This window comes from Mustelus asterias, chromosome 28 (genome assembly GCF_964213995.1).
Source record: "Mustelus asterias chromosome 28, sMusAst1.hap1.1, whole genome shotgun sequence".
Lineage (NCBI taxonomy): Eukaryota > Metazoa > Chordata > Chondrichthyes > Carcharhiniformes > Triakidae > Mustelus > Mustelus asterias.
In genome coordinates this window covers 20027576-20052771 of record NC_135828.1, presented here as the reverse complement: position 1 = coordinate 20052771, position 25196 = coordinate 20027576, and the positions used below count along the sequence as shown (strand labels likewise).

The 25196-nt window shown below is 47.0% G+C and overlaps 1 protein-coding gene across 1 annotated transcript in view; it reads right to left on the bottom strand.

Moving 5' to 3' along the window:
- The window catches only part of ptpn20 (protein tyrosine phosphatase non-receptor type 20), a 322568-nt gene that overhangs the window by 76489 nt on the left and 220883 nt on the right, over window positions 1-25196 (bottom strand). The window contains exons 25-28 of the mRNA XM_078199281.1: window positions 19372-19583; window positions 14034-14132; window positions 9031-9362; window positions 2471-2575 (exon numbers count right to left, since the gene is read on the bottom strand). Of these exons, the coding sequence (XP_078055407.1) occupies window positions 2471-2575; window positions 9031-9362; window positions 14034-14132; window positions 19372-19583 (748 nt within the window). The remainder of the gene's footprint in view (window positions 1-2470; window positions 2576-9030; window positions 9363-14033; window positions 14133-19371; window positions 19584-25196) is intronic.

Sequence of the window (25196 nt, the reverse complement as noted above, 5' to 3'; positions counted from 1 at the left end):
CCACCCGGGCCCTAACCCCATAACCCCATGCATTTACTCTAGCTAGTCTTCCTGACACTTGACACTTCCATGACACTTTAGCATGGCCAATCCACCTAACACGCACACCTTTGGACTGTGGGAGGAAACCGGAGCACCCGGAGGAAACCCACGCAGGTATGGGGAAGACGTGCAGACTCCGCACAGACAGTGACCCAAGGCAGGAATCGAACCCGGGTCCCTGCCGCTGTGAGGCAGCAGTGCTAACCACTGTGCCACCGTGCCTTCCACGCCTGTGATAGCTCTTTGGTAGAGCTATCCATTAGCTCCACTCTTTTTGTATTTGGTCATGAAATGTGGGTTAGCCAGTATTTGTTGCCCACTCCTAATAACTCGGTCGGCCATTTCAGAGGGCAGTTAAGTGTCAACCACATGGTTCTGGAGTCACATGTAGGCCAGGCCAGGTAAGAAGGGCAGATTTCCTTCCTTAAAGGACATTAGTGAACCAAATAGGTTTTTACAACAATTAGCAATGGTCTCATTGTCATTATCAGACTTTTAATTCCAGTTTTTAATTGAATTCAATGTAGCTTCTTGCAAGGGATCGTGAACGTAACCCAGTCCATCACGCAAACCAGCCTCCCATCCATTGACTCCATCTACACTTCCCGCTGCCTCAGAAAAGCAGCCAGCATAATCAAAGACCCCACGCACCCCGGGCATTCTCTCTTCCACCTTCTTCCGTCGGGAAAAAGATACAAAAGTCTGAGATCACGTACCAACCGACTCAAGAACAGCTTCTTCCCTGCTGCCATCAGGCTTTTGAATGGACCTATCTTGCATTAAGTTGATCTTCCTCTACACCCTAGCTATGACTGTAACACTACATTCTGCACCCTCTCCTTTCCTTCTCCCCTATGTACTCTATGAATGGTATGCTTTGTCTGTATAGCGCGCAAGAAACAATGTTCTTCACTATATCCCAATACATGTGGCAATAATAAATCAAATCATTCGCCCTGGTGGGATTTGAACCCGGATCTCCAGAGCATTGCCCTGGGTCTTTGGATTACTAGTCCAGCAATAATACCATGACACCACTGCCTCCCCTAATCCTGCCCTTCAAGTATTTATCCAATGATCCTTTAATAGTTGCTGTTGAATCTCTTATGCTGCCCTTGCAGTCAGGGCATTTCAGCTAAGAATCGACTGAGGCAAATGTTTCCTCACGTCACCTCTGGTTCTCTCAGGGATCCACCCCAGCGCGCTTCACATGCAATGAATTACCCTGAAGTGAAGACATTGATTTTCGGAGGCAGACACAGAAGCCAATTTGAATTGCAGCAATATCCCACAGGCAGCATCTGGAATAATGACCAGTTTGGCTGCCTCTGATGGGCAGTTTTTAACAAAGGATTATTGACCGTGGCACAGAGAGAACTCCCAGATGTTGCCCGAGCAACATGTGACTTTTGCTGGCTATCTGCGTCCCCATGAAGGGCCTCAGTGAAGGAAGTATGCAGAAGAGATCTAGGCTTCTGCAATATTTCATTATTATACAGTATTCAACCTTGAGGGAAATTCCTGGAGTCAACAGATAGCTGTGTCATCACAGTGCAACAAACTAATTAATCAGGATTTGTCCTGTAATCCCTCCGAGGAAATTGTTACACATTTTTAAGATGGATGAAGACACTCCCAGTAAAATAAACAATGCTCTGTGTCCAAAATGAAAGCAGTTATGGGGTTAAGTATTATGTGGGACTATCTGGAAATTGGCTTTCAAATGAGAGCTTTCAAGAAAAGGACAGAAGAGGCTAATACAGGGAAAGGATGGGACAGGAGCGGTACGAAGCTGAGAGGGAATGAAGGAACTGATAAAAGAAACGGAGAAGTAATGAGGAAATAAAGCATGCATGATGAAAAATAGGAACTTCCAGAGCTAAGCAAGTGGGCCATCACTCTCATAGAAACATAGAAGATAGGAGCAGGAGGAGGCCATTTGGCCCTTCGAGCCTGCTCCATCATTCATCACGATCATGGCTGATCGTCCAACTCAATAGCCTAATCCTGCTTTCTCCCCATAACCTTTGATCCCATTCGCCCAAGTGCTATATCTATCAAAGATATCGAAGAAGTCTATTTATTCTAAAAGCATCTAAAACATCTTTTGCACTTTGCAGGAAAGCTGTTAGTCAACCCCTAATCTTGTTAATAATGGAACCTTCTTAATAGTTTTATTATAGGGGAGGCGATGGCCTTGTGGTATTATGTTAGACCATTAATCCAGAATACACAGCAACGGTAACTATACTTCTGCAAGTACCTCATTGAGTATAAAGCTGTTTTGAGATGTCCAGTGGTCATGGGAAATGCATATATAAACGCAAGTCTTTGTTTTGTCTATTCCTCCCTCTTCCATGCTCAGAACTCTTCCTTATTTTTTTCCTAATATTGACCTAATCCGATGTCTGGAGCATCACTGCATTACGAAGCTCTGCTGAGGGTTGGCATCAGGATGAGAACCAGGCCAGGGCCCAGATCCGGGAGCAGAACAAAGGTGGGCCCAAAGTGGGCCTGAGCAGGAGCCTGAGGCCTGTTACCATGGCAACAGAAGAGCAGCAAGCAAGGTAGGATTGAGCATTTTGTTGCGAGGGGCTTAGAAGACGATGAGTGAAGAACTCGCGCGGGACTACAATCCTTTTGGCAGAATTTTAACTTTTACTTTTATTGACAAGCAAAAATAATCGCGTTGAATCTGGACCAGTTCGAGTCGCATCCAATGAATTGAAGTTCAGTCATGCAACTAATTAATAGCACCAGTGGGCTCCGATTCTGTGCATCTCTGACAATATATTCACAGAAGCACAAAAGGTTTAAACTAGATAAATAAACAAGAGAGCAGCAAATGCATCATCTCTCTGACACGGTAGAGCAAAGTCAGTGCAGCACAAGCAACTGGCTGCTCCAGAGTCCAACGAGGCAACTACCTCCGTCTTGATAGTTATCCATGGTTCTGACAGATTTTGTGTGTGTTTGGACCTTCTCATACTGCAGCTGTCAAACAAAATCCCTGTACAGGCAAAGTGCAAGATGTATGTTGTCTAAACTGAAATAAGAGCAACGATGCGGCATGAAGGCTGAGCGGGCTGAACTGGGATACTAGGCCGGAGGATAGATCGATAGAGGAGCAGTGGCTCACCCTTAAGGGGGTATTTCAGAAAGATAGGAATAAGTACATTCATAAAACCATAAACATAGAAAATAGGAGGAAGCCATTCAGCCCATTCGAGCCTGCTCCGCCATTCTATATAATCACGGCTGATCATCCATCTCAATATCCTGATCCCGCCTTCCCCCCATATCCTTTGATCCCTTTCACCCCAAGAGCTATATCTAACTCATTGTAAACATACAGGGTGGAATTTTCCCGTCCCACCAGCCACGGGAATTGTAGCAGGCGAGAGGGGATGGGGGCCGTGCAAAGGTCATTGACCTTAGGCGAAAAATTCCACTCACAATGTTTTGGCCTCAATTGCTTTCCGTGGTCGCAAATTCCACAGGCTCACCACTCTCTGGGTGACAAAATTTCTCCTCATCTCCGTCCGAAATGGTTACCTCATATCCTCAGACTGTGACTGCAGGTTCTGGACACCCCCACCATCAGGAACATCCTTCCTGCATCTACCCTCTCTCGTCCTGTTAGAACATTATGATTTCCCTCATTCTTCTGACTTCCAGTGAATACAATCCTAACTGATTCAATCTCTCCTCAAACATCAGTCTCGCCACCCATGTATCACTCTGGTAAACCTTCGCTGAACTTTCTCAATAGCAAGAACATGTTTCTTCAGGTAAGGAGGCTGAAATTGCACACAATATTCCAGGTAGCTGGAATATTGGACTTACCAAAGCCCTGTATAATTGCATGAAGATATCCTTGCTCCTATTATCGAATCCTCTCGCTATGAAGGCCAACATACTATTTGCCTTCTTTACCGCCTGCTGCATCTGCATGCTTACCTTCAGTGACTGATGTACGAGAACATCCAGGTCTCATCGCACATTCACTCAACTTGTCCAAATCACACTGAAGGATCTCTGTATCCTCCTCAAAGCTCACCCTCCTCCCCAAAGAAAAGATTCCTGCAAAGGAAGTTTCTAAGGGAAGGACCCACCATCCGTGGTTAACTAAAGAAGTTAAGGAAAGCATCCAATTTAAGGAAAAAGCATATAATTACACAATGATGAAGTTAGGTGTTACATCAGAATTTACAGAGCAGCAGAAAAGGTTACTAGGAGAAAGAGATTAGAGTATGAGAGGAAGCTAGCTGGAAGCGTAAAAACCTTCTCAAGGACAACTAGAGATGGGCAAATCAATGCTGGCCTAGCCAGCGACACCCACATCCTGTCAAAGCTTAATTTTAAAAATGTTTTTACAGGTATTTAAAAAGGAAAAGAGTATGTAAAGTGAGTGTTGGTTCTCTAGAGACTGAGAATGGAGAGTTAATAGTAGATAATAAGGAAACGGCAGATGAAATGAACAAATATTTTGAATCTATAGAATCCCTACAGTGCAGAAGGAGGCCATTCGGCCCAACGAGCCTGCACCAACAACAATCCCACCCAGGCCCTATCCCCATAACCCCAGACATTTACCCCGCTAATCCCTCAAACCTACGCATCCCAGCACACTAAGGGGCAATTTAGCATGGCCAATCAATCTAACCTATGCATCTTTGGACACTAAGGGGCAATATAGCATGGCCAATCCACCTAACCCGCACATCTTTAGACTTCTGTCTTCACTGTAGAAGATACAAAGACCATTCCGGTAACATCTATAAATCAAGAGAGAGAAAGGAGAGAGGAACTTGGTGAAATTATAATCACTTGGGAAGTGGTACTGAACAAATTGATGGAGCTGCGGACTGACAAGTCTCCGGGTTCTTATGGACTTCATCCTAGGATCTTTAAAGAGGTGGCTAATGAGATAGTAGAGGTGTTGGTGTTAATTTTCCAAAATTTGCTAGATTCTGGAAAGATTCCATCAGACTGGGAAGAAGCAAATCTAACCCCTCCAATCAAGAAGGGAAGGGGGCAGAAAACAGGTAACTGTAGGCTGGGTTAGCTTGACATCAGTCTTGGGGAAGGCGTTAGAAATAATTATTAAAAGTTTAAAGTTTTTTTAAAGTTTATTTATTAGTGTCACAAGTAGGCTTACATTAACACTGCAATGAAGTTACTGTGAACATCCCCCAGTCGCCACACCCCGGCGCCTGTTCGGGTACACTGAGGGAGAATTTAGCACGGCCAATGCGCCTAACCAACACGTCTTTTGGACTGTGGGAGGAAACTGGAACGCCTGGCGGAAACCCACGCAGACAAGGGGAGGACGTGCAAACTCCACACAGCATTTAGAGAAACTCAAAGTAATAAGGAAGAATAAGCATGGTTTTGTGAAAGGAAAATCATGCTTAACCAAGTTATTGGAGATCTTTAAAGGGGTAATGTGTGCTGTGGATAGAGGGGGACCTGTAGATGTACTGTACTTGGATTTCCAGAAGGCGTTTGATAAGGTGCCACATCAAAGGTTATTGCGGAAAATAAATGCTCACAGTGTAGGTGTAACATATTGGAATGACAAAAGCTTGGCTGACTTGTAGCAAACAGAGAGTATGCATAAATAGGTCTTTTTCTGATTGGCAGTATGTGACGAATGGAGTCCTACAAGGGACAATTTATATCAACGATGAGAGGAGCAAAGGCATGGTCGCTAAATCTGCAGATGGCACAAAGATAGGTAGGAAAGTAAGTTGCGAAGAGAACATAAGGAGGCTACGGAGATAGGTTGAGTGAGTGGACGAAATTTGACAGATGGATTATAATGTGGGAAAATGTGAAGTTGTTCCCTTTGGCAGGAAGCATAAAAAAGCAGAGTATTATGTAAATTGAGAACGACTGCAGGATTCCGAGGTACAGAGGGATCTAGGTGTTCTAGCGCATTAATCACAGGTACAGGTACACTTGCAGGTACAGCAAGTGATTAAGAAGTTCAATGAAATGCTATCCTATATCACGAATGGAATTGAATACAAAAATAAAGGTGTTATGCTTCACTTATACAAGGCATTGGTGAGACCACATCGCGAATACTGTGTGCAGTTTTGATCTCCTTATTTAAGGAAGGACGTAAATGTGTTGGATGTTGTTCAGAAGGAGGTTTACTCGATTGATAAGAGAGGGTTGTCTTCTGAGTATAGGTTGGACAAATCTGGCCTGTTTTCATTGGACTTCAGAAGAGTGGGACGTGACTTGATTGAAGTATATAAGACCCTGAATGGTCCTAACAAGGTGGATGTGAAAAGAATGTGAAAAGGGTCTTCTGGACTCGAAACGTCAGCTCTTTTCTCTCCTTACAGATGCTGCCAGACCTGCTGAGATTTTCCAGCATTTTCCTCTTGTGGGTGAGTCTGGAACCAGGAGGGACTGTTTTAAAATTCGGGGTCAGCATCTTTAGGATAGAGATGAGGAGAATGTTTTTCTCTCAAAGGGTTGTGTGACTTTGCAACTCTTGCCTCAGAAGGTGCTGGAGGCAGGATCATTGAATATTTTTAAGGCAGATGGAAGCTTGTTCGTCAAGGGAATCAAAGGTTACCGGGGGTAGATGGGAATGTGGAATTCAAAACACAAGGGGAGCCAATGGCCTCGTGGTATTATTGCTAGACTATTAATCCAGAAACTCAGCTAATGTTCTGGGGACCCGGGTTCGAATCCCGCCACGGCAGATGGTGGAATTTAAATACAGTAAAAAATATCTGGAATTAAGAATCTACTGATGACCATGAAACCATTGTCGATTGTCGTAAAAACCCATCTGGTTCACTAATGTCCTTTAGGGAAGGAAATCTGCCGTCCTTACCTGGTCTGGCCTACATGTGACTCCAGAGCCACAGCAATGTGGTTGACTCTCAACTCACTCAGTTCAAAGGTAACTAGGGATGGGCAATAAATGCTGGCTAGCCAGATACGCCCATGTCCCATTTTGCGTCAGTTGACAAGTCCCCTAACCCACTGGGTTCATAGAATCCCTACAGTACAGTGATTGGATAGTCAGAAGCTTTTTCCCAGGGTGGAAGAGTCAATTACTAGGGGGCATAGGTTTAAGGTGCGAGGGGCAAAGTTTAAAAGAGATGTACGAGGCAGATTTTTTACACAGAGAGTAGTGGGTGCCTGGAACTCGCTGCCGGGGGAGGTAGTGGAAGCAGATACGGTAGTGACGTTTAAGGGGCGTCTTGACAAGTACATGAATAGGATGGGAATAGAGGGATATGGTCCCGGAAGGGTAGGGGGTTTTAGTTAAGTCGAGTAGCATGGTCGGTGCAGGCTTGGAGGGCCGAAGGGCCTGTTCCTGTGCTGTAATTTTCTTTGTTCTTACAGAAGTAGGCCATTTGGCACATCGAGCCTGCACCAACAACAATCCCACCCTATCCCCGTAACCCCACATATTTACCCTGCTAAGCCCCCCGAAACTAGGGGCAATTTAGCAAGGCCAATCAACCTAACCAGCACATCTTTTAGACTGTGGGAGGAAACCGGAGCACCCGGAGGAAACCCACGCAGACACGGGGAGAAAGTGCAGACTCCACACAGACAGTGACCCAAGCCGGGAATCGAACCCGGGACCCTGGAGCTGTGAGGCAGCAGTGCTAACCACTGTGCCACCCTTCTATGCTGGGGTGGGCAGGGTCTCAGAGGGGAAGCCCACCCTTGTGCCATTTGGGGCCCTTACGTGGCCATTTAAGGGTATTTTCCCTCGCAGACTCAATTTTCAGGCTGGCAGACAGCTTGTGTGGTGTGAGGGGGGGAGTAGTTTGCGGGAGAGGGGGGGAAGGCCGGAAGCAAAGGGAGCTAGATCCCATGCGGGAAAGCATGGTGTGTGGTGGCTTCATCAGGACTCCCCTCCCAACTGTGGGGCGCTCTCCCCTTAAGGCCCAATGACCTGCCGATTTCCCCTCCCCCTCCCTCCACCTTGGCCTATTCCTGAAACACCTCCCTCATTCATTCATTCGTGGGACATGGGCGTCGCTGGCTGACCAGCATTTTTTGCCCATCCCTAGTTGCCCAAGGGCAGTTGAGAGTCAACCACATTGCTGTGGCTCTGGAGTCACATGTAGGCCAGACCGGGTAAGGACGGCAGATTTCCTTCCCTAAAGGACATTAGTGAACCAGATGGGCTTTTCCGACAATCGATAATGGTTTCACAGTTATCAGTAGATTCTTAATTCCAGATTATTTTTTATTGAATTCAAATTCCACTATCTGCCGTGCCGGGATTCGAACCCGGGTCCCCAGAACATTAGCTGATTTTCTGGATTAATGGCCTAGCGATAATGCCACTAGGCCATAGCCTCCTCTATCCTCTCTGCCGACACCCTGACACCTTTCTTTTCGGTACCATGCACTTAGACTCAGAAAACCTCTTGCAGTGCCTCTTCCGAGTGCGGCTCAGGAAACCTCTTCACACTGCTGCTACTGAGCGTCAGTGGTGGAGGGAGTGGATGTTTGTAGATGTGGTGCCAATCAAGCGGGTTGCTTTGTCCTGGATGGTGTCGAGCTTCTTGAATGTTGTTGGAGCTGCACCCATCCAGGCAAGTAGGGAGTATTCCATCACACTCCTGACTTGTAGATGGTGGATAGGCTTTGGGGAGTCAGGAGGTGAGTTACTCGTCATAGGATTCCCAACCTGCTCTTGTAGCCACTGTGTTTACAGAATCATGGAATCCCTACACTGCAGAAGGAGACCATTCGGCCCATCAAGTCGCATCGACCACAATCCCACCCAAGCTCTATTCCCTTAACCCCATGTATTTACCCTGTTAATCCCCTGACATTAGGGTCAATTTAGCATGGCCAATCAACCTAATCTGCACATCTTTGGACTGTGGTGACTCCAGTTTCTGGTCAATGATAACTCCAAGGATGTTGATTTAATAAAAGGCTATGTTTCTCTCCCAAAGGTAGTGAAGCAATTGGGGTGATCATCCTTACCGGTTTATGCTTGGCGTTGCAACGTCTAAGTCGCAGGTTGAGTAACAGTTTTGCCTCAGGTCCTCAGCTAGGGCACTAATTAACTCCAGGTTCGGTGCGTCGGGTGAATCATCTTGCAGATGTTGGTGGAGTTCATCAGTTTCCTCGAGAGCTTCGTCACCCCCCTCCCGATCGCTCCAGTCACAAGGGTGATTCTGCAAAGCCAAGCCCCGGGGCTGCTCCCCATCTTCTCCCGCTGCCCCGTGAAGACCGGGCTCTTGAAAAGGCTCTCGGGGATGCGGATTGAGCGACCTCAGCACCGACAATTCTTTCACCGGAGACGAAATCGGGGTCTAAAAACCGGAAAACAAATGCTGAGTCAAGTTGATCAACTATGTAGATCCAAAGCCCAAACCCCTAATGGGAACATGCCAACCCTCATGAGAAAACACCATGAAAAATATATCACTAATAATAACCATAAACACTTCAATCATAGAATTCCCACAGTGCAGAAGAAGGCCATTCAGCCCATTGAGCCAGCATCAACAACAATCCCCCCAGGCCCTATTCCCGTTATCCCACATATTTATCCAGCTAGTCCCCCTGACACTAGGATCAATTTAGCATGGCCAATCAACCTAACCTGTACATTTTTGGACTGTGGGAAGAAACCGGAGCACCCGGAGGAAACCCATGTAGACACGGGGAGAACATGCAAACTCCACACAGACAGTCACCCGAGGCCGGAATTGAACCCGGCTCCCTGACGATGTGAGGCAGCAGTGCTAACCACTGGGCCACCGTGCTGCCCATACCCAAAGTTAAACTGATCATCTGGTGCTCCCTGGGGAACGGTCACCCATGGGGAATTTGGGATTGGAGCATTGACTCGATCTTTCCCGAATGCATCATCTCCTGGGACTGTGGGATGGGCCATGGTAACGTTTAGGGTACAGTAATGGTGGAAGGTTGTTTCACATCTACTCTGGCATCCAGACTAACCAAAGAAAAATGAACATTGCGAATTCCCAACGGTGAACTGTGTGCAAATAATCCTTTTGTTTCAAATTTCAATGTGTTAAAAGATCAGCCATATTACACACTCAGACTCACGTCCATAAAAGACCAGCTATTTCGTTATTAACATATCATAGAATCTCTACAGTACAGAAGGAGGCCATTCGGCCCATCGAGTTTGTACTGACCACAATCCCACCCAGGCCCTATTCTCATAACCCCACGCATTCACCCTAGCTAATTCCCCTGACACTATGGCCCGTCAACCTAACCCGCCCATCTTTGGAGTGTGGGATGAAACCGGAGCAGCCGGAGGAAACTCACACAGACACAGGGAGAACGTGCAAACTCCACACAGACAATGACCCGAGGTTGGAATTGAACCCGGGTCTCTGGCACTGTGAGGCAGCAGTGCTCACCACTGTGCCACCGTGAATCATAGAATCCCTACAGCACAGAAAGAGGCCATTCGGCCCATCAAGTCTGCACCGACCACAATCCCATCCAGGCCCTACCCCCATATCCCAACATATTTTACCCGCTAATCCCTCTAATCTACACATCCCAGGACACTAAGGGGCAATTTTTTTTTAGCATGGCCAATCAACCTAACCCGCACATCTTTGGACTGTGGGAGGAAACCGGAGCACCCGGAGGAAACCCACGCAGACACGAGGAGAATGTGCAAACTCCACACAGACAGTGACCCAAGCCGGGACCCTGGAGCTGTAAAGCAACAGTGCTAACCACTGTGCCACCGTGCCGCCCATATAGGAGGATACAGTGGATACTAACACATGGCAGGTGCAGGAAAGGGTCCTTTATTTGTCCAGTGAATCCGTAGATGTGGTCAATCCTTGAACTGTGGCTCAACCCAACTGTGGCTCATGTCTACACTTGCGAACGCCCGTTGCAGAGAGGGCGCGGTGAAGCAGGGGGAACCTGCTCCTGGGCCTGGTCAAACTTGTCATGATTGTGGAGATGCCGGCATTGGACTGGGGTAAGCACAGTAAGAAGTCTCACAACACCAGGTTAAAGTCCAACAGGTTTATTTGGTAGCACAAGCCACTAGCTTTCGGAGTGCTGCTCCTTCATCAGGTGAGTGGGGGTTGTGTTCACAAACAGGGCATATACAGACACAAACTCAATTTACAAAATAATGGTTGGAATGCGAATCTTTACAGGTAATCAAGTCTTAAAGGTACAGACAATGTGAGTGAAGAGAGCGTTAATCACAGGTTAAAGAGATGTGTATTCTCTCCAACCAGGACAGTTAGTGAGATTTTGCAAGCCCAGGCAAGTCATGGGGGTTACAGATAGTGTGACATGAACTCAAGATCCCGGTTGAGGCTGTCCTCATGTGTGTGGAACTTGGCTATCAGTCTCTGCTCAGCGACTCTGCGTTGTCGTGTGTCGTGAAGGCTGCCTTAGAGAACGCTTACCCGAAGATCAGAGGCTGAATGCCCGTGACTGCTGAAGTGTTCCCCAACAGGAAGAGAACACTCTTGCCTGGTGATTGTCGAGCGGTGTTCATTTATCCGTTGTCGTAACGTCTGCATGGTCTCCCCAATTTACCATACCTTTCCTGCAGCGTATCAGGTAGACAACATTGGTCGAGTTGCAAGCACGGCACGGTAGCACAGTGGTTAGCACTGCTGCTTCACAGCTCCAGGGTCCCGGGTTCGATTCCCGGCTCGGGTCACTGTCTGTGTGGAGTTTGCACATTCTCCTCGTGTCTGCGTGGGTTTCCTCCGGGTGCTCTGGTTTCCTCCCACAGTCCAAAGATGTGCGGGTTAGGTTGATTGGCCAGGTTAAAAATTGCCCCTTAGAGTCCTGGGATGTGTAGGTTAGAGGGATTAGCGGGTAAATATGTGGGGGTAGGGCCTGGGTGGGATTGTGGTCGGTGCAGACTTGATGGGCCGAATGGCCTCTTTCTGCACTGTAGGGTTTCTATAAAAATTCTATAAGAGTATGTACCGTGGATGGTGTTCTCACGTGAGATGGTGGCATCTGTGTCGATGATCCGGCACGTCTTGCAGAGGTTGCTGTGGCAGGGTTGTGTGGTGTTGTGGTCACTGTTCTCCTGAAGGCTGGGCAGTTTGCTGTAGACAATGGCCTGTCTGAGGTTGTGCAGTTGTTTGAAGGCAAGAAGTGGGGGTGTGGGGATGGCCTTGGCGAGACGTTCGTCTTCATCGATGACATGTTGAAGGCTCTGGAGAAGATGTCATAGCTTCTCCGCTCCGGGGGAGTACTGGACGACAAAGGGTACTCTGTCCACCGTGTCCCGTGTTTGTCTTCTGAGGAGGTCGGTGCGGTTTTTCGCTGTGGCGCGTCGGAACTGTCGATCGATGAATCGAGCACCATATCCAGTTCTTATGAGGGCATCCTTCAGCATCTGGAGTGCAAGCCCACTGTACCGCAAGCCCACGGATAATCTCACGATGCTCCACTTCTCCAGCTTCCACCCTAAACATGTTTAAGAAGCCATCCCCTACGGACAAGCCCTCCGTATACACAGGATCTGCTCGGATGAGGAGGATCGCAACAGACACCTCCAGACGCTGAAAGATGCCCTCATAAGAACAGGATATGGCGCTCGACTCATCGATCGACAGTTCCGACGCACCACAGCGAAAAACCCCACCGACCTCCTCAGAAGACAAACATAGGACACGGTGGACAGAGTACCCTTCGTCATCCAGTACTTCCCCGGAACAGAGAAGCTACAACATCTTCTCCGGAGCCTTCAACATGTCATCGATGAAGACGAATATCTCGCTAAGGCCATCCCCACACCCCCACTTCTTGCCTTCAAACAACCGCACAACCTCAAACAGACCCTTGTCTGCAGCAAACTACCCAGCCTTCAGGAGAACAGTGACCACAACACAACACAACCCTGCCACAGCAACCTCTGCAAGATGTGCCGGATCATCGACACAGATGCTATCATCTCACGTGAGAACACTATCCACCGGGTACACGGTACATACTCTTGCAACTCGAACAACGTTGTCTACCTGATACGCTGCAGGAAAGGATGTCCCGAGGCATGGTACATTGGGGAGAACATGCCAACGCTATGACAACGGATGAATGAACACCGCTCAACAATCACCAGGCAAGACTGTTCTCTTCCTGTTGGGGAACACTTCAGCGGTCACGGGCATCCAGCCTCTGATCTTTGGGTATGCGTTCTCCAAGGCGGCCTTCATGACACACGACAACACAGAGTCACTGAGCAGAGACTGATAGCCAAGTTCTGCGCACATGAGGACGGCCTCAACAGGGATCTTGGGTTCATGTCACCCCCACGACTTGCCTGGGCTTGCAAAATCTCACTGACTGTCCTGGCTGGAGACAATTCACATCTCTTTAACCTGTGCTTAACCCTCTCTCCACTCACATTGTCTGTACCTTGATTACCTGTAAAGACTCACATTCCAACCATTAGCTTGTAAGTTGAGCTTGTGTCTTTATATGCCCTGTTTGTGAACAGAACTCTCACTCACCTGATGAAGGAGCAGCGCTCCAAAAGCTTGTGTGGCTTTTGCTACCAAATAAACCTGTTGGACTTTAACCTGGTGTTGTGAGACTGCTTATCAAACTTGTCATAAACAGTCCAGGCAGCGGGTGATCGAGTGGATCATCCAGTCCGAATGTCTGCCCCTCTACTGCAGTTACATTCACTGCCTGATGCCCGGAGAGGGAATGCATGCTATCCACTAACACCGCCAAGGCTTTCCGTGCCCACTGGGCACCGCGGGGGCTTGGGTGTTTTATTGACTCCTTTTTTGCTGCACCTTGGTTTGATATTTTAAGTCTCCTTTGAAATTGTGTTTCTTTTCTGCTTCTTTTTATGGGGCTGCACTTTAAATTTGTCCCTCAATTTAGTTAGTGGGGTTTAACTAGTTAGTCTGGTTTACTCAAAAAGTTGGTTTCACATTTGCAGCACCACCCACCGCCCCTACTCTCCAAGCTCATTGCACATTCAACTCATTTACCAGTAGGTTAGGGTCTATTTCAGGTAGAGTTCCCAGGGCTGGCCTGCACATGGTCATGGTGACTTCAGTCGGGGCTCCTCGCAGTAGATGAAGCACCTCCTGTTAAAATCGAGAGAAGAGTTGGAACACAAATTTTGATTAGATACCACCGACTCGCACCAGTGCTGAATTAAAGCTGCAACCGCCACAGGGAGACGGCACAAGACATTCAGCAGAACAAACTGCGACTCTCCCAGTTTATCACATTAATTCTTTCCTTTGGCACGTTGAAGCAGTGTTGTAAAACGCCGGAGTGAAATCGAGCTGGGCCCCATTCAAACGTTGGCAAAGATGTAAAGCCGCCGTCAAGAGATGATGAATAGGGCCTTGTTTACAAGTGCGACCAGATATCATCAAATATAGTTTAGCTAAGTCAGTGACCCAACATAGAAGGTCAGGCTTGTTCTCTGGAGAGCTTGAGTGTTTGAATGGGCAAACCTATCTCTCCCCAGCTAGACAATCAATTGGAACAAAAATTAGGACATCGGCGCATAGCAACTAATCTCACTCTGGTTCAGATGTGAATAAGAATCCTGACTCAGGGTATAATCCAGTCACTTTGTTAACCATCCTCTCAGTCAGGAATACAATTGGTTCCAGTATCTACACTTCACAGGCAGAGGAATCCATAGAACCATAGAACCCCAACAGTGCAGAAAGAGGGCATTCGGCCCATCGAGTCTGCACCGACAACAATCCCACCCAGGCCCTATCCCCATATCCCTACATATTTACCTGCTAGTCCCTCTAACCTTCATATTTACCCACTAATCCCTCTAATCTACGCATCCCGGGACACTAAGGGGCAATTTAGCATGGCCAATCAACCTAACCCGCACATCTTTGGACTGTGGGAGGAAACCGGAGCACCCGGAGGAAACCCACGCAGACACGGGGAGAATGTGCAAACTCCGCACAGACAGTGACCCGAGCCGGGAATCGAACCTAGGTCCCTGGAGCTGTGAAGCAGCAGTGCTCACCACTATGCTACCGTGCCGCCTAAGAGGTGAGGCTTGTGGGGGGTGGGAAGAGACACAGGATCACAGTGACCCAAGCCGGGAATTGAACCCGGGTCCCTGGAGCTGTGAGGCAGCAGCACTAACCACTGTGCCACCGTGTCGCCCTCTTATGAACCCAGTCCAGTGACCACACTCTTCATGTGAAATCAAAGTAAAATATACAGATGCTGGAAATCTGAAGAGTCATATTGTACTCACAACGTTAACTTTTGTTCATAAGTTCATAAGACATAGGAGCAGAATTAGGCCATTCGGCCCATCGAGTCCGCTCCGCCGTTCGATCATGGCTGATATGTTCCTCATCCCCATTTTCCTGCCTTCTCCCCATAACCCTTCAACCCATTAAAAATCTGTCTAACTCCTCCTTAAATTTACTCACTGTCCCAGCATCCACCGCACTTTGGGGCAGCGAATTCCACGGATTCACAACCCTTTGGGAGAAGTAGTTTCTCCTCAACTCTGTTTTAAATTTGCTCCCCCTTATCCTAAGGCTATGACCTCTCGTCCTAGAATGCCCCACAAGAGGAAGCATCCGCTCCACGTCTACTTTATCCATACCTTTTATCATCTTGTACACCTCAATTTGATCTCCCCTCATTCTTCTAAATCCCAGAGAGTGACGGCCCAAACTGTTCAATCTCTCTTCATACGACAAACCCCTCGTCTCTGGAATCAATCTAGTGAACCTCCTCTGAACTGCCTCCAATGCCACTGCATCTTTCCTCAAATAAGGGGACCAAAACTGTGCACAATACTCCAGGTGCAGCCTCACCAATGCCTTGTATAGTTGCAACAATAATTCCTTATCTTTATATTCTATTCCATTAGCTAGAAATGTTTCTCTCTCCACAGTTTTTCCCAACATTTTCTGTATTTTTTTTATTCATTCGTGGGACATGGGCGTCGCTGGCTCGGCCAGCATTTATTGCCCATCCCTAGTTGCCCAGGGGCAGTTGAGAGTCAACCACATTGCTGTGGCTCTGGAGTCACATGTAGGCCAGACCGGGTAAGGACGGCAGATTTCCTCCCCTAAAGGACATGAGTGAACCAGATGGGTTTTTCCGACAAAGGTTTCATGGTCATCAGTAGATTCTTAATTCCAGACTTTTTTTCATGCAAAGGTCAGGTTCTCTGATTAAGCACATTTGCAATGGCCTACATTGGGCAAACAGTGTGCCTATATTTGTCAACGTGGCTCAGATCATTGGATCATAGAGTCCCTACAGTGCCGAAGGAGGCCATTCGGCCCATTGAGTCTGCACCATCATATACCTGGGCTTACCCCGTAACCCCACGTTTTACCCTGCTAATCCCCCGAACCTATACATCTTTGGACACTAAGGGGCAATTTAACATGGCCAATCCACCTAACCCACACATCTTTACACTAATGTGATGTGAAGAGACATTATTCTGGAAAGATGCCAAGGGCAGTCAGAACCCACAGAGCTTCACCCGAGGATTAGTCACCACCTTGCAGCCCACCCGTCCCAGACATCCTTCTTCCACCTTCTACCATCGGGAAAAAGATACAAAAGTCTGAGATCACATACCAACTGATTCAAGCTTCTTCCCTGCTGCCATCAGACTTTTGAACCTTATATTAAGCTGATCTTTCTCTTCACCTTAGCTATGACTGTAACACTACATTCTGCACCCTCGCCTTTCCTTCTCCCCTATGTACTCTATGAACGGTATGCTTTGTCTGTGTAGCGTGCAAGAAACAATACTTTTCACTGTATCCCAATACATGTGACAATAATAAATCAAATCAAATCAAAACCTCTGAGGGGAGAGGTGAGTAAAATTTAGCAGAAAACTTAAACTCAGCCATGAATGATAAGTTTTGTTACCTAAGGCCACACGGTGGCACAGTGGTTAGCACTGCTGCCTCACAGCCCCAGGGACACGGGTTCGATTCCGTCCTTGGGTCACTGTCTGTGTGGAGTTTGCACGTTCTCCCTGTGTCTGCGTGGGTTTCCTCCGGATGCTCCGGTTTCCTCCAACACTCCAAAGATGTGTAGGTTAGGTGGATTGGCCATGCTAAATTGCCCCTCAGTGTCCAAAGATGTGCAGGTTAGTGGGATTAGGGGAGTAAATATGTGGAGTTAGAGGGATAGGGCCTGGGTAAAATGCCCAACGGCAAGTTGGTGCAGACTTGATGGGCTAAAAGGCCTCCTTCTGTACTGTTGGGATTCTAGAATGAATACTGGAGGGGTATGTAATAGACCTCAGACTTGTGCTAGTACACCCATCAAGGGGTGATAAAAGACAAGTATTTCCGTTCAACTCCTCTCAATAGGTATTAGACAGTGGCCTCTGAATGTTTTAATAGAATCATAGGTGTTTTAGAGTCTTTAAAAATCAGAAGGATAGTGTTCTTAAAACTTGGGAAGTTCAGTTATTATGATATAAGATCACATAAAGAGAGGTTTGGTTGGAGTATGTCCTTTGGTTAATGTAATTTTAACTGTCATCCCTGCCATATTTAACTGCCAACATCTTGCTCTGTATTAGATGAGTCCATTGTTTTTGTCTCAACCACCATTCCCTGGCAGTTTGTCCCATCGATCTATCATCTTCTATGAAATCCCATCTCAATGTCTGTCCCCAACTTACCTTTAAAGTTCCCGAGTCTCCCAATAATGCCACCCTTGCATTTCTGAATGTGAAGTCCTTGGTTCTTTCTATATTCGATAAAAAAACATAATTGCAAAGGCTTTGGCACAGTGGTTATCACTGCTGCCTCACAGCGCTAGGGAGCTGGGTTCAATTCCTGGCTTGGGTCACTGTCTGTGCGGAGTCTGCACATTCTCCCCGTGTCTGCGTGGGTTTCCTCTGGGTGCTCCGGTTTCCTCCCACAGTCTGAAAGTCGTGCTGGTTAGGATGCATTGGCCATGCTAAATTCTCCCTCAGTGTACCTGAACAGGCGATGGAGTGTGACAACTAGGGGATTTTCACAATAACCTCATTGCAGTGTTAATGTAAGCCTACTTGTGACACTAATAAATAAACTTTAATGGAATGTTAACAGGGCTGGAATACTGAAAAGGGGTAAAAGATACATTCGAGGTGCACAGAGCTCTGGTTAGAACCCACTGGGAGTACGGCATTCCGCTCTGGTCACTGCCCCTCAGAAAGGATACATTATATTTGGGGGGTGTGCAGTGTAGATTCACCAGAATAACACCAGGGCTAAAAGCATTAGATCATGAAGCCAGGTTGCATGAATTAAGCTTGTGATAATGTGGCTCCTTTAAAGTTAAAGTTTATTAAAATTAATTTATCAGTGTCACAAGTAGGCTTACATTGACACTGCAATGAAGCTGCTGTGAAAATCTCCTAGTCGATTGGCCATGCTAAGATGACCCTTTAGTGTCAGGGGGATTAGCAGGGTAAATATATGGGGTTCGAATCACGGAATCCTACAGTGCAGAAGGAGGCCATTCGGCCCATCGAGCCTGCACCGACCACAATCCCATCCACATGACCCCATGCATTTACCCCAGCTAGTCCCCCTGACACTAAGGGACAACTTAGCCCGGCCAATCCATTTAACCCACACATCTTTGGACTGTGGGGAGGAAACCGGATCACCCGGAGGAAACCCATGCAGACACGGGGAGAATATGCAAACTCCACACAGACCGTGACCCAAACCAGGAATTGAACCCGGGTCCCTGGCACTGTGAGGCAGCAGTCGTAATCACTGTGTCACCGTGCCGCCCCGCGTTACGGGGATAGGGTGGGATTCTTATCAGTGCAGACTCGATGGGCCGAATGGCCTCCTTTTGCACTGTCGGGATTCTATGATTCTCCGCTAGTGATGTTACTGGCCTGGAACAGTGTGGTTAGGGGCATGGAAAGTTCTGGAGCATAGGTAATGCACAACGATTTGAACTTTGACACATTGGAGTGGCTTTGTAACATTTATAAATAAATCACGGATCATTTGATGTTGTAAACTGTAATTTCTGTCAGTTTTCTCCACACTACGCCTCAAACCTGGCCCCTTTGACACGTAGCACTGTGTTCGTTGACAGGTGAAAAGATTTATCTTTAGTCGATGTCAAAATGCTGTTCAGTTACTGGGGCCTTCAAGGATGTGTTGGAAGGAGCTACCCAGTGGGACTTCCCTGCAGATCTCCATCACTTGGGGCAAGATTTGGGATGCTTGTGGACACTGTTAACAAGAACTTGCTTCACTTCCCCGATGTATAAAGAAGTTATTGGTGTCTTCCTGCTGCTTCAGGAGGGGTTTGCCTCCCTAAACCACTCACCTGATAGGATAATCCCTTCACTGGTACTTGATTAATCCCGAGGATGACATCTCCAACTTCGATCTGGCCGCTCTCCTCCGCCGGTTGCCCCGGAAACAATCTCTTTATCCTCACCAAGCACCCTCCGGGGTTGTTGTCCAGCGGGTACATCTGCAGGAAACTGAACCCCAAGCCCGCGGAATTCTTCTTTAACTTCACTTCGAACGTGTTACCTGTTTTGACAATATTGTTTCATGTTAATGGAAGTGACGTTTGTCTCGGACTGGAATCGATTTTCCAAGATAGAAGTTATTCACAAACCGTCTAAGTCTTCCCAAGAACTCCCAACCCAATCGATGAGTTGAATCTTAGAACACAACAGTGTTGGATTCGGGTCAAATATTGAAACATTAAAACGTTAAGCCCCGATCTCGCACCGGAATTTCAGGGGTGGCGAGGCACAGGCACAGCCAATCTGATCCCAAGAGACGGGTTGGTTACTTCGAACCATAGAAATGATACAGCACATAAGGGGGCCATTTGGCCCATCTTCTCCATGCTGACCCAGTGCCCTTTCTAATCCCATCTTCCTGCACATGATCCATAACCTATAGCACTTAAAGTGCAGATCCAAATAATTTAGGGTCCCTGCCTCCACCATCAACTCAACCACTTAAGTTTAAGTTTATTTATCAGTGTCACAAGTCAGCTCACATTAACACCGCAATGAAGTTACTGTGAAAATCCCCTAGTCGCCACACTCCGCGTACACTTAGGGAGAATTTAGCATGGCCAATGCATCTAACCAGCACGTCTTTCAGACCATGGGAGGAAACTGGAGCACCCCCAGAGGAAACCCACACAGACACAGTGGAAATGTTTAGTTTAGTTTCTTTCTTAGTCTCACAAATCGGCTTACATTAACACTGCAATGAAGTAACTGTGAAAATCCCCTAGTCGCCCACACTCCGGCGCCTGCTTGGGTACACTGAGGGAGAATTTAGCAGGGATATGCACCTAATCGACAGTTCTTTTGGACTGTGGGAGGAAACCGGAGCATCTGGGCAACGCAGGCAATTGGGACTAGTTTAGTGGATAAAAAAAAGGCGGCTTGGATAAGTTGGGTCGAAGGGCCTGTTTCCATGCTGTAAACCTCTATGACTCCTGGAGGAAACTCACACAGACATGGGGAGAACATGCAACCTCCACAAGACAATGACCCAAGCCAGGAATTGAATCCGGGTTCCTGGCGCTGTGGGGCGGCAGTGCTAACCACTGTGCCACTATGCCGGTGCTCAGTAGAATTGTCGTTCGAGTGTGCGGAGGTAGACGGGACATTATGCAAAATGCATAATCTTGACAATGACTTGATGCATTTCTGGTAAGTTGTTATACATGAAATTTAGAGAATGTAATAACCATCAAGGAGGGTAATGCTTATTACAATATAACGGGCTTCTGTACTCTAATAAAATTACAATGGAGAGTCCATTGTTCCATTCATCAAACTCCAATCAGTTCTGTGGTTCTAAAGATAATAACCAGGACAAGTGCCATATACGACAACCAACTCCACTTCCAGTTACATTGTACACTTCATGAATAATGGGGCAATCGAAGTGTAGAAAGAGTTTTACACATTGCAGGCACAGCAAATATAATTTTAACCAGATCGTAAATCATTTATATTTATAATTTCTTTGGTGAGTATAATTACGCAGTACTGTCGTTTATTACAGAGCTCCCAAAAGGTGACAATATGTTGGTCCTTAACTTCCAGCAACTTTGAAACTCGTTAGGTGGGATTTTTCGGCCACGCTCACCCCAAGACTGGAAAATCCCAACCCAAGGTCAACGGACCTTTGCATGACCCGTGTCCTGCCCGCTATGATTCCCGTGGCAGGCGGAATGGGAAATTACCGCCCTTTGTGAGATTTGAGTTGAAGGAATGATCCCCCGTGTATTAATTTATTCAGGATTTAGAGCATAATTGAATTGATGGAAATGTTATTGCCAGGGTGGTCTATTTCTGGAATATATTAATTATTCTGTGTAATCGTGTATCTGTCTGATGTTTACAAAGGCACGGATCTATGCTGACGTCTTGCAGGACTAATTAATTTATAATCGTGTTAAACTGTACGTTAGTTATTAACAGGGGTGGCACGGTGGTTAGCACTGCTGCCTCACCACGCCAGGGACCCGGGTTCAATTCCCGGCTTGGGTCACTGTCTGTGCGGAGTTTGCACGATCTCCCTGTGTCTGCATGGGTTTCCTCCAGGTGCTCTGGTTTTCTCCCACATTCCAAGATGTGCTGGTTAGGTTGATTGGCCATGGTAAATTGCCCCGTAGTGTCAGGCGGATTAGCAGGGGAAATATGTTGGGTTATGGGGATAAGGCCTGGGTGGGATTGTGGTCTGTGCAGACTTGATGGGCCGAATGACCTCTTTCTGCACTGTATGAATCATGTGGACCAGGAACTCCAGAGTCATAGAATCACAGAATCCTAGAATCCCTACAGTGCAGAAAGAGGCCATTCGACCCATCGAGCCTGCACCGACAACAATCCCACCCAAGTCCTATCCCCGTATTTACCCCGCTAATCTCCCTGTTACGAAGGGGCAACTCAGCATGGCCAATCCACCTAACCAGCACACCTTTGGAGTGTGGGAGGAAACCGGAGCACCCGGAGGAAACCCACGCAGACACAGGGAAAATGTTTAGTTTATTTTATTTATTAGTGTCACAAGTCGGCTTACATTAACACTACAATGTAATTACTGTGAAAATCCCCTTGTCGCCCACACTCTGGCGCCTGTTCGGGTACACAGAGAGAATTTAGCACGGTCAATGCACCTAACCAGGATGTCTTTCAGATTGTGGGAGGAAACCGGAGCACCTGGAGGAAACCCACGCAGACACGGGAAGAACGTGCAGACCCCACACAGACAGTGGCGCAAGCTGCAAATAGAACCCGGGTCCCTGGCACTGTGGGGCGGCAGTGCTAACCATTGTGCCACTATGCCGGTGCTCAGTAGAATTGTCGTTCGAGTGTGTGGAGGTGGACAGGACATTACGCACAATGCATAATCTTAACAATGACTTGATGCATTTCTGGTAAGTTGTTATACATGGAATTTAGAGAATGTAATAACCATCAAGGAGGGTAATGCTTATTACAATATAACGGGCTTCTGTACTCTAATAAAATTACAATGGAGAGTCCATTGTTCCATTCATCAAACTCCAATCAGTTCTGTGGTTCTAAAGATAATAACCAGGACAAGTGCCATATACGACAACCAACTCCACTTCCAGTTACATTGTACACTTCATGAATAATGGGGCAATCGAAGTGTAGAAAGAGTTTTACACATTGCAGGCACAGCAAATATAATTTTAACCAGATCGTAAATCATTTATATTTATAATTTCTTTGGTGAGTATAATTACGCAGTACTGTCATTTATTACAGAGCTCCCAAAAAGTGACAATGTGTTGGTCCTTAACTTCCAGCAACTTTGAAGCTCGTTAGGTGGGATTTTTCAGCCACGCTCGCCCCAAGACTGGAAAATCCCAACCCAAGGTCAACGGACCTTTGCATGGCCCGTGTCCTGCCCGCTATGATTCCCGTGGCAGGCGGAATGGGAAATTACCGCCCTTTGTGAGATTTGAGTTGAAGGAATGATCCCCGTGTATTAATTTATTCAGGATTTAGAGCATAATTGAATTGATGGAAGTGTCATTGCCAGGGTGGTCTATTTCTGGAATATATTAATTATTCTGTGTAATCGTGTATCTGTCTGATGTTTACAAAGGCACGGATCTATGCAACGTCTTGCAGGACGAATGAATTTATAATCGTGTTAAACTGTACGCTGGTTATTAACAGGGGTGGCACGGTGGCACAGTGGTTAGCACTGCTGCCTCACAGCGCCAGGGACCCGGGTCAATTCCAACTTTGGGTCACTGTCTGGATGGAGTTTGCACATTCTCCCCGTGTCTGCGTGGGTTTCCTCCGGGTGCTCCGGTTTCCTCCCACACTCCAGTGATGTGTGAGTTAGGTGGATTGGCCATGCTAAATTGCCCTTTAGTGTCAGGGGGATTAGCAGGGTAAATAAGTAGGGTTATGGGGATAGGGCCTGGGTGGGATTGTGGTCAGTGCGGACTCGATGGGCCAAATGGCCTCCTTCTGTACTTCTGATAACAGGTTAGGGAGTTTAAATAGAAACCATTTCAGAAGGCCAGATTTTAATTTCTTTCACAGGGATTTTGCTTGTGTGCTTTGTGAGATATCGAATGTTTAAATGAGATTCTTGCCTGAATGTGTAAAGTACAGATTCAGATCAATGAGGCATCATGCATGGGTAAGTAGTACCACCTAGAATGGGGGCATGAGACATCATGAGTAGCGGGCGTGTAAGGACGTGTCCTTCTTTCACTTGCAAGAGCTTAAAAGTTCATTAATATATTATTAAACAAATGCTAGGCACCCCTTTATGCCATGTGCTGATTTTCTGATCCACTACCCAGACAGGAACCACTATGAAAGGTGTGGGTTTGGGATTAATGATCTACTCCAGAGAATGTCTCTCCTAGTGTTTGTTAACACACGCACTGAACAGGTATAGTAGTCGAACGGTTATACCTGGAATTCCCTCCCTAATGGCATTGTGGGTCAACCCACAGAACATGGACTGCAGCGATTCAAGATGGCAGCTCACCACCACCTTCTCAAGGGCAACTAGGGATGGGCAATAAATGCTGGCCAGCCAGCGACGCCCATGTCCCACGACTGAATAAAAAAAAAACATGTGGACCAGGAACTCCAGGGTCATAGGATCATAGAATCATAGAATCTCTACAGTGCAGAAAGAGGCCATTCGACCCATCGAGCCTGCACTGACAACAATCCCACCCAGGTCCTATCCCCATATTTACCCCGCTAATCTCCCTGACACTAAGGGCAATTCAGCATGGCCAATCCACCTAACTTGCACATCTTTGGAGTGTGGGAGGAAACCGGAGCACCCGGAGGAAACCCACGCAGACACGGGGAGAATGTACGGACTACAGACAGTCACCCAAGGCTGGGAATCGAACCCGGGTCTGTGGCGCTGTGAGGCAGCAGTGCTAACCACTGCACCACCACGCCAGCTCTCATGCCTTCACATGTTCAATTCCCACCGTGGCAATTTGTAAAATTGATACGAATAAATCTGTTCATCGTGGGTTGGCATGAGAACAAGGTACCCATAAAAGCTGTTCCATTGTCAAAAGTCCACCTGCTTCACTCATATCCTTCAGGGATCTCTGCCACCCCGATCAAAACTGGCTTACATGTGACTCCCTCCTATGTGGTTGAAGGTTAAAACCCTCAGCGCTCTTAGAAAGGGATGAGAAATCTTGCCTCTCCAATATTTCCCACATTCCTAGGACAAATGTAAAAAATTCATGTTAATTGTGTCCACTTAATAAAGTGATTGGATGATGGACAACATCGCTTGGGAATGTCCGATTTCAAGCGTTCCACTGTAATTAAATGCATCACAGTCAGGGGTCAAGAGGTAATAGTGACAGAGGGGGAGGTCAGACGGTCAGAAAGAGAGCACGCATTCAGATTTTAATCTGCTTTTTTCTGTCAGGCGATCTGAGGCCCTGTGAGAGAATGAGAGAAGATTCCTATCGGATAAATCGAAAGAAAGTCAAAATTCCTGCATTCGGATGAAGCTCAACCACTGGGACAATATCAGCTTGATAATTATGTTGGATCAAGTATTTCCATTTTTGACATGAGGCAAATGTTCTTGCTGTTAACCAGAATGCGTGATAAAAATAAGTTTTGT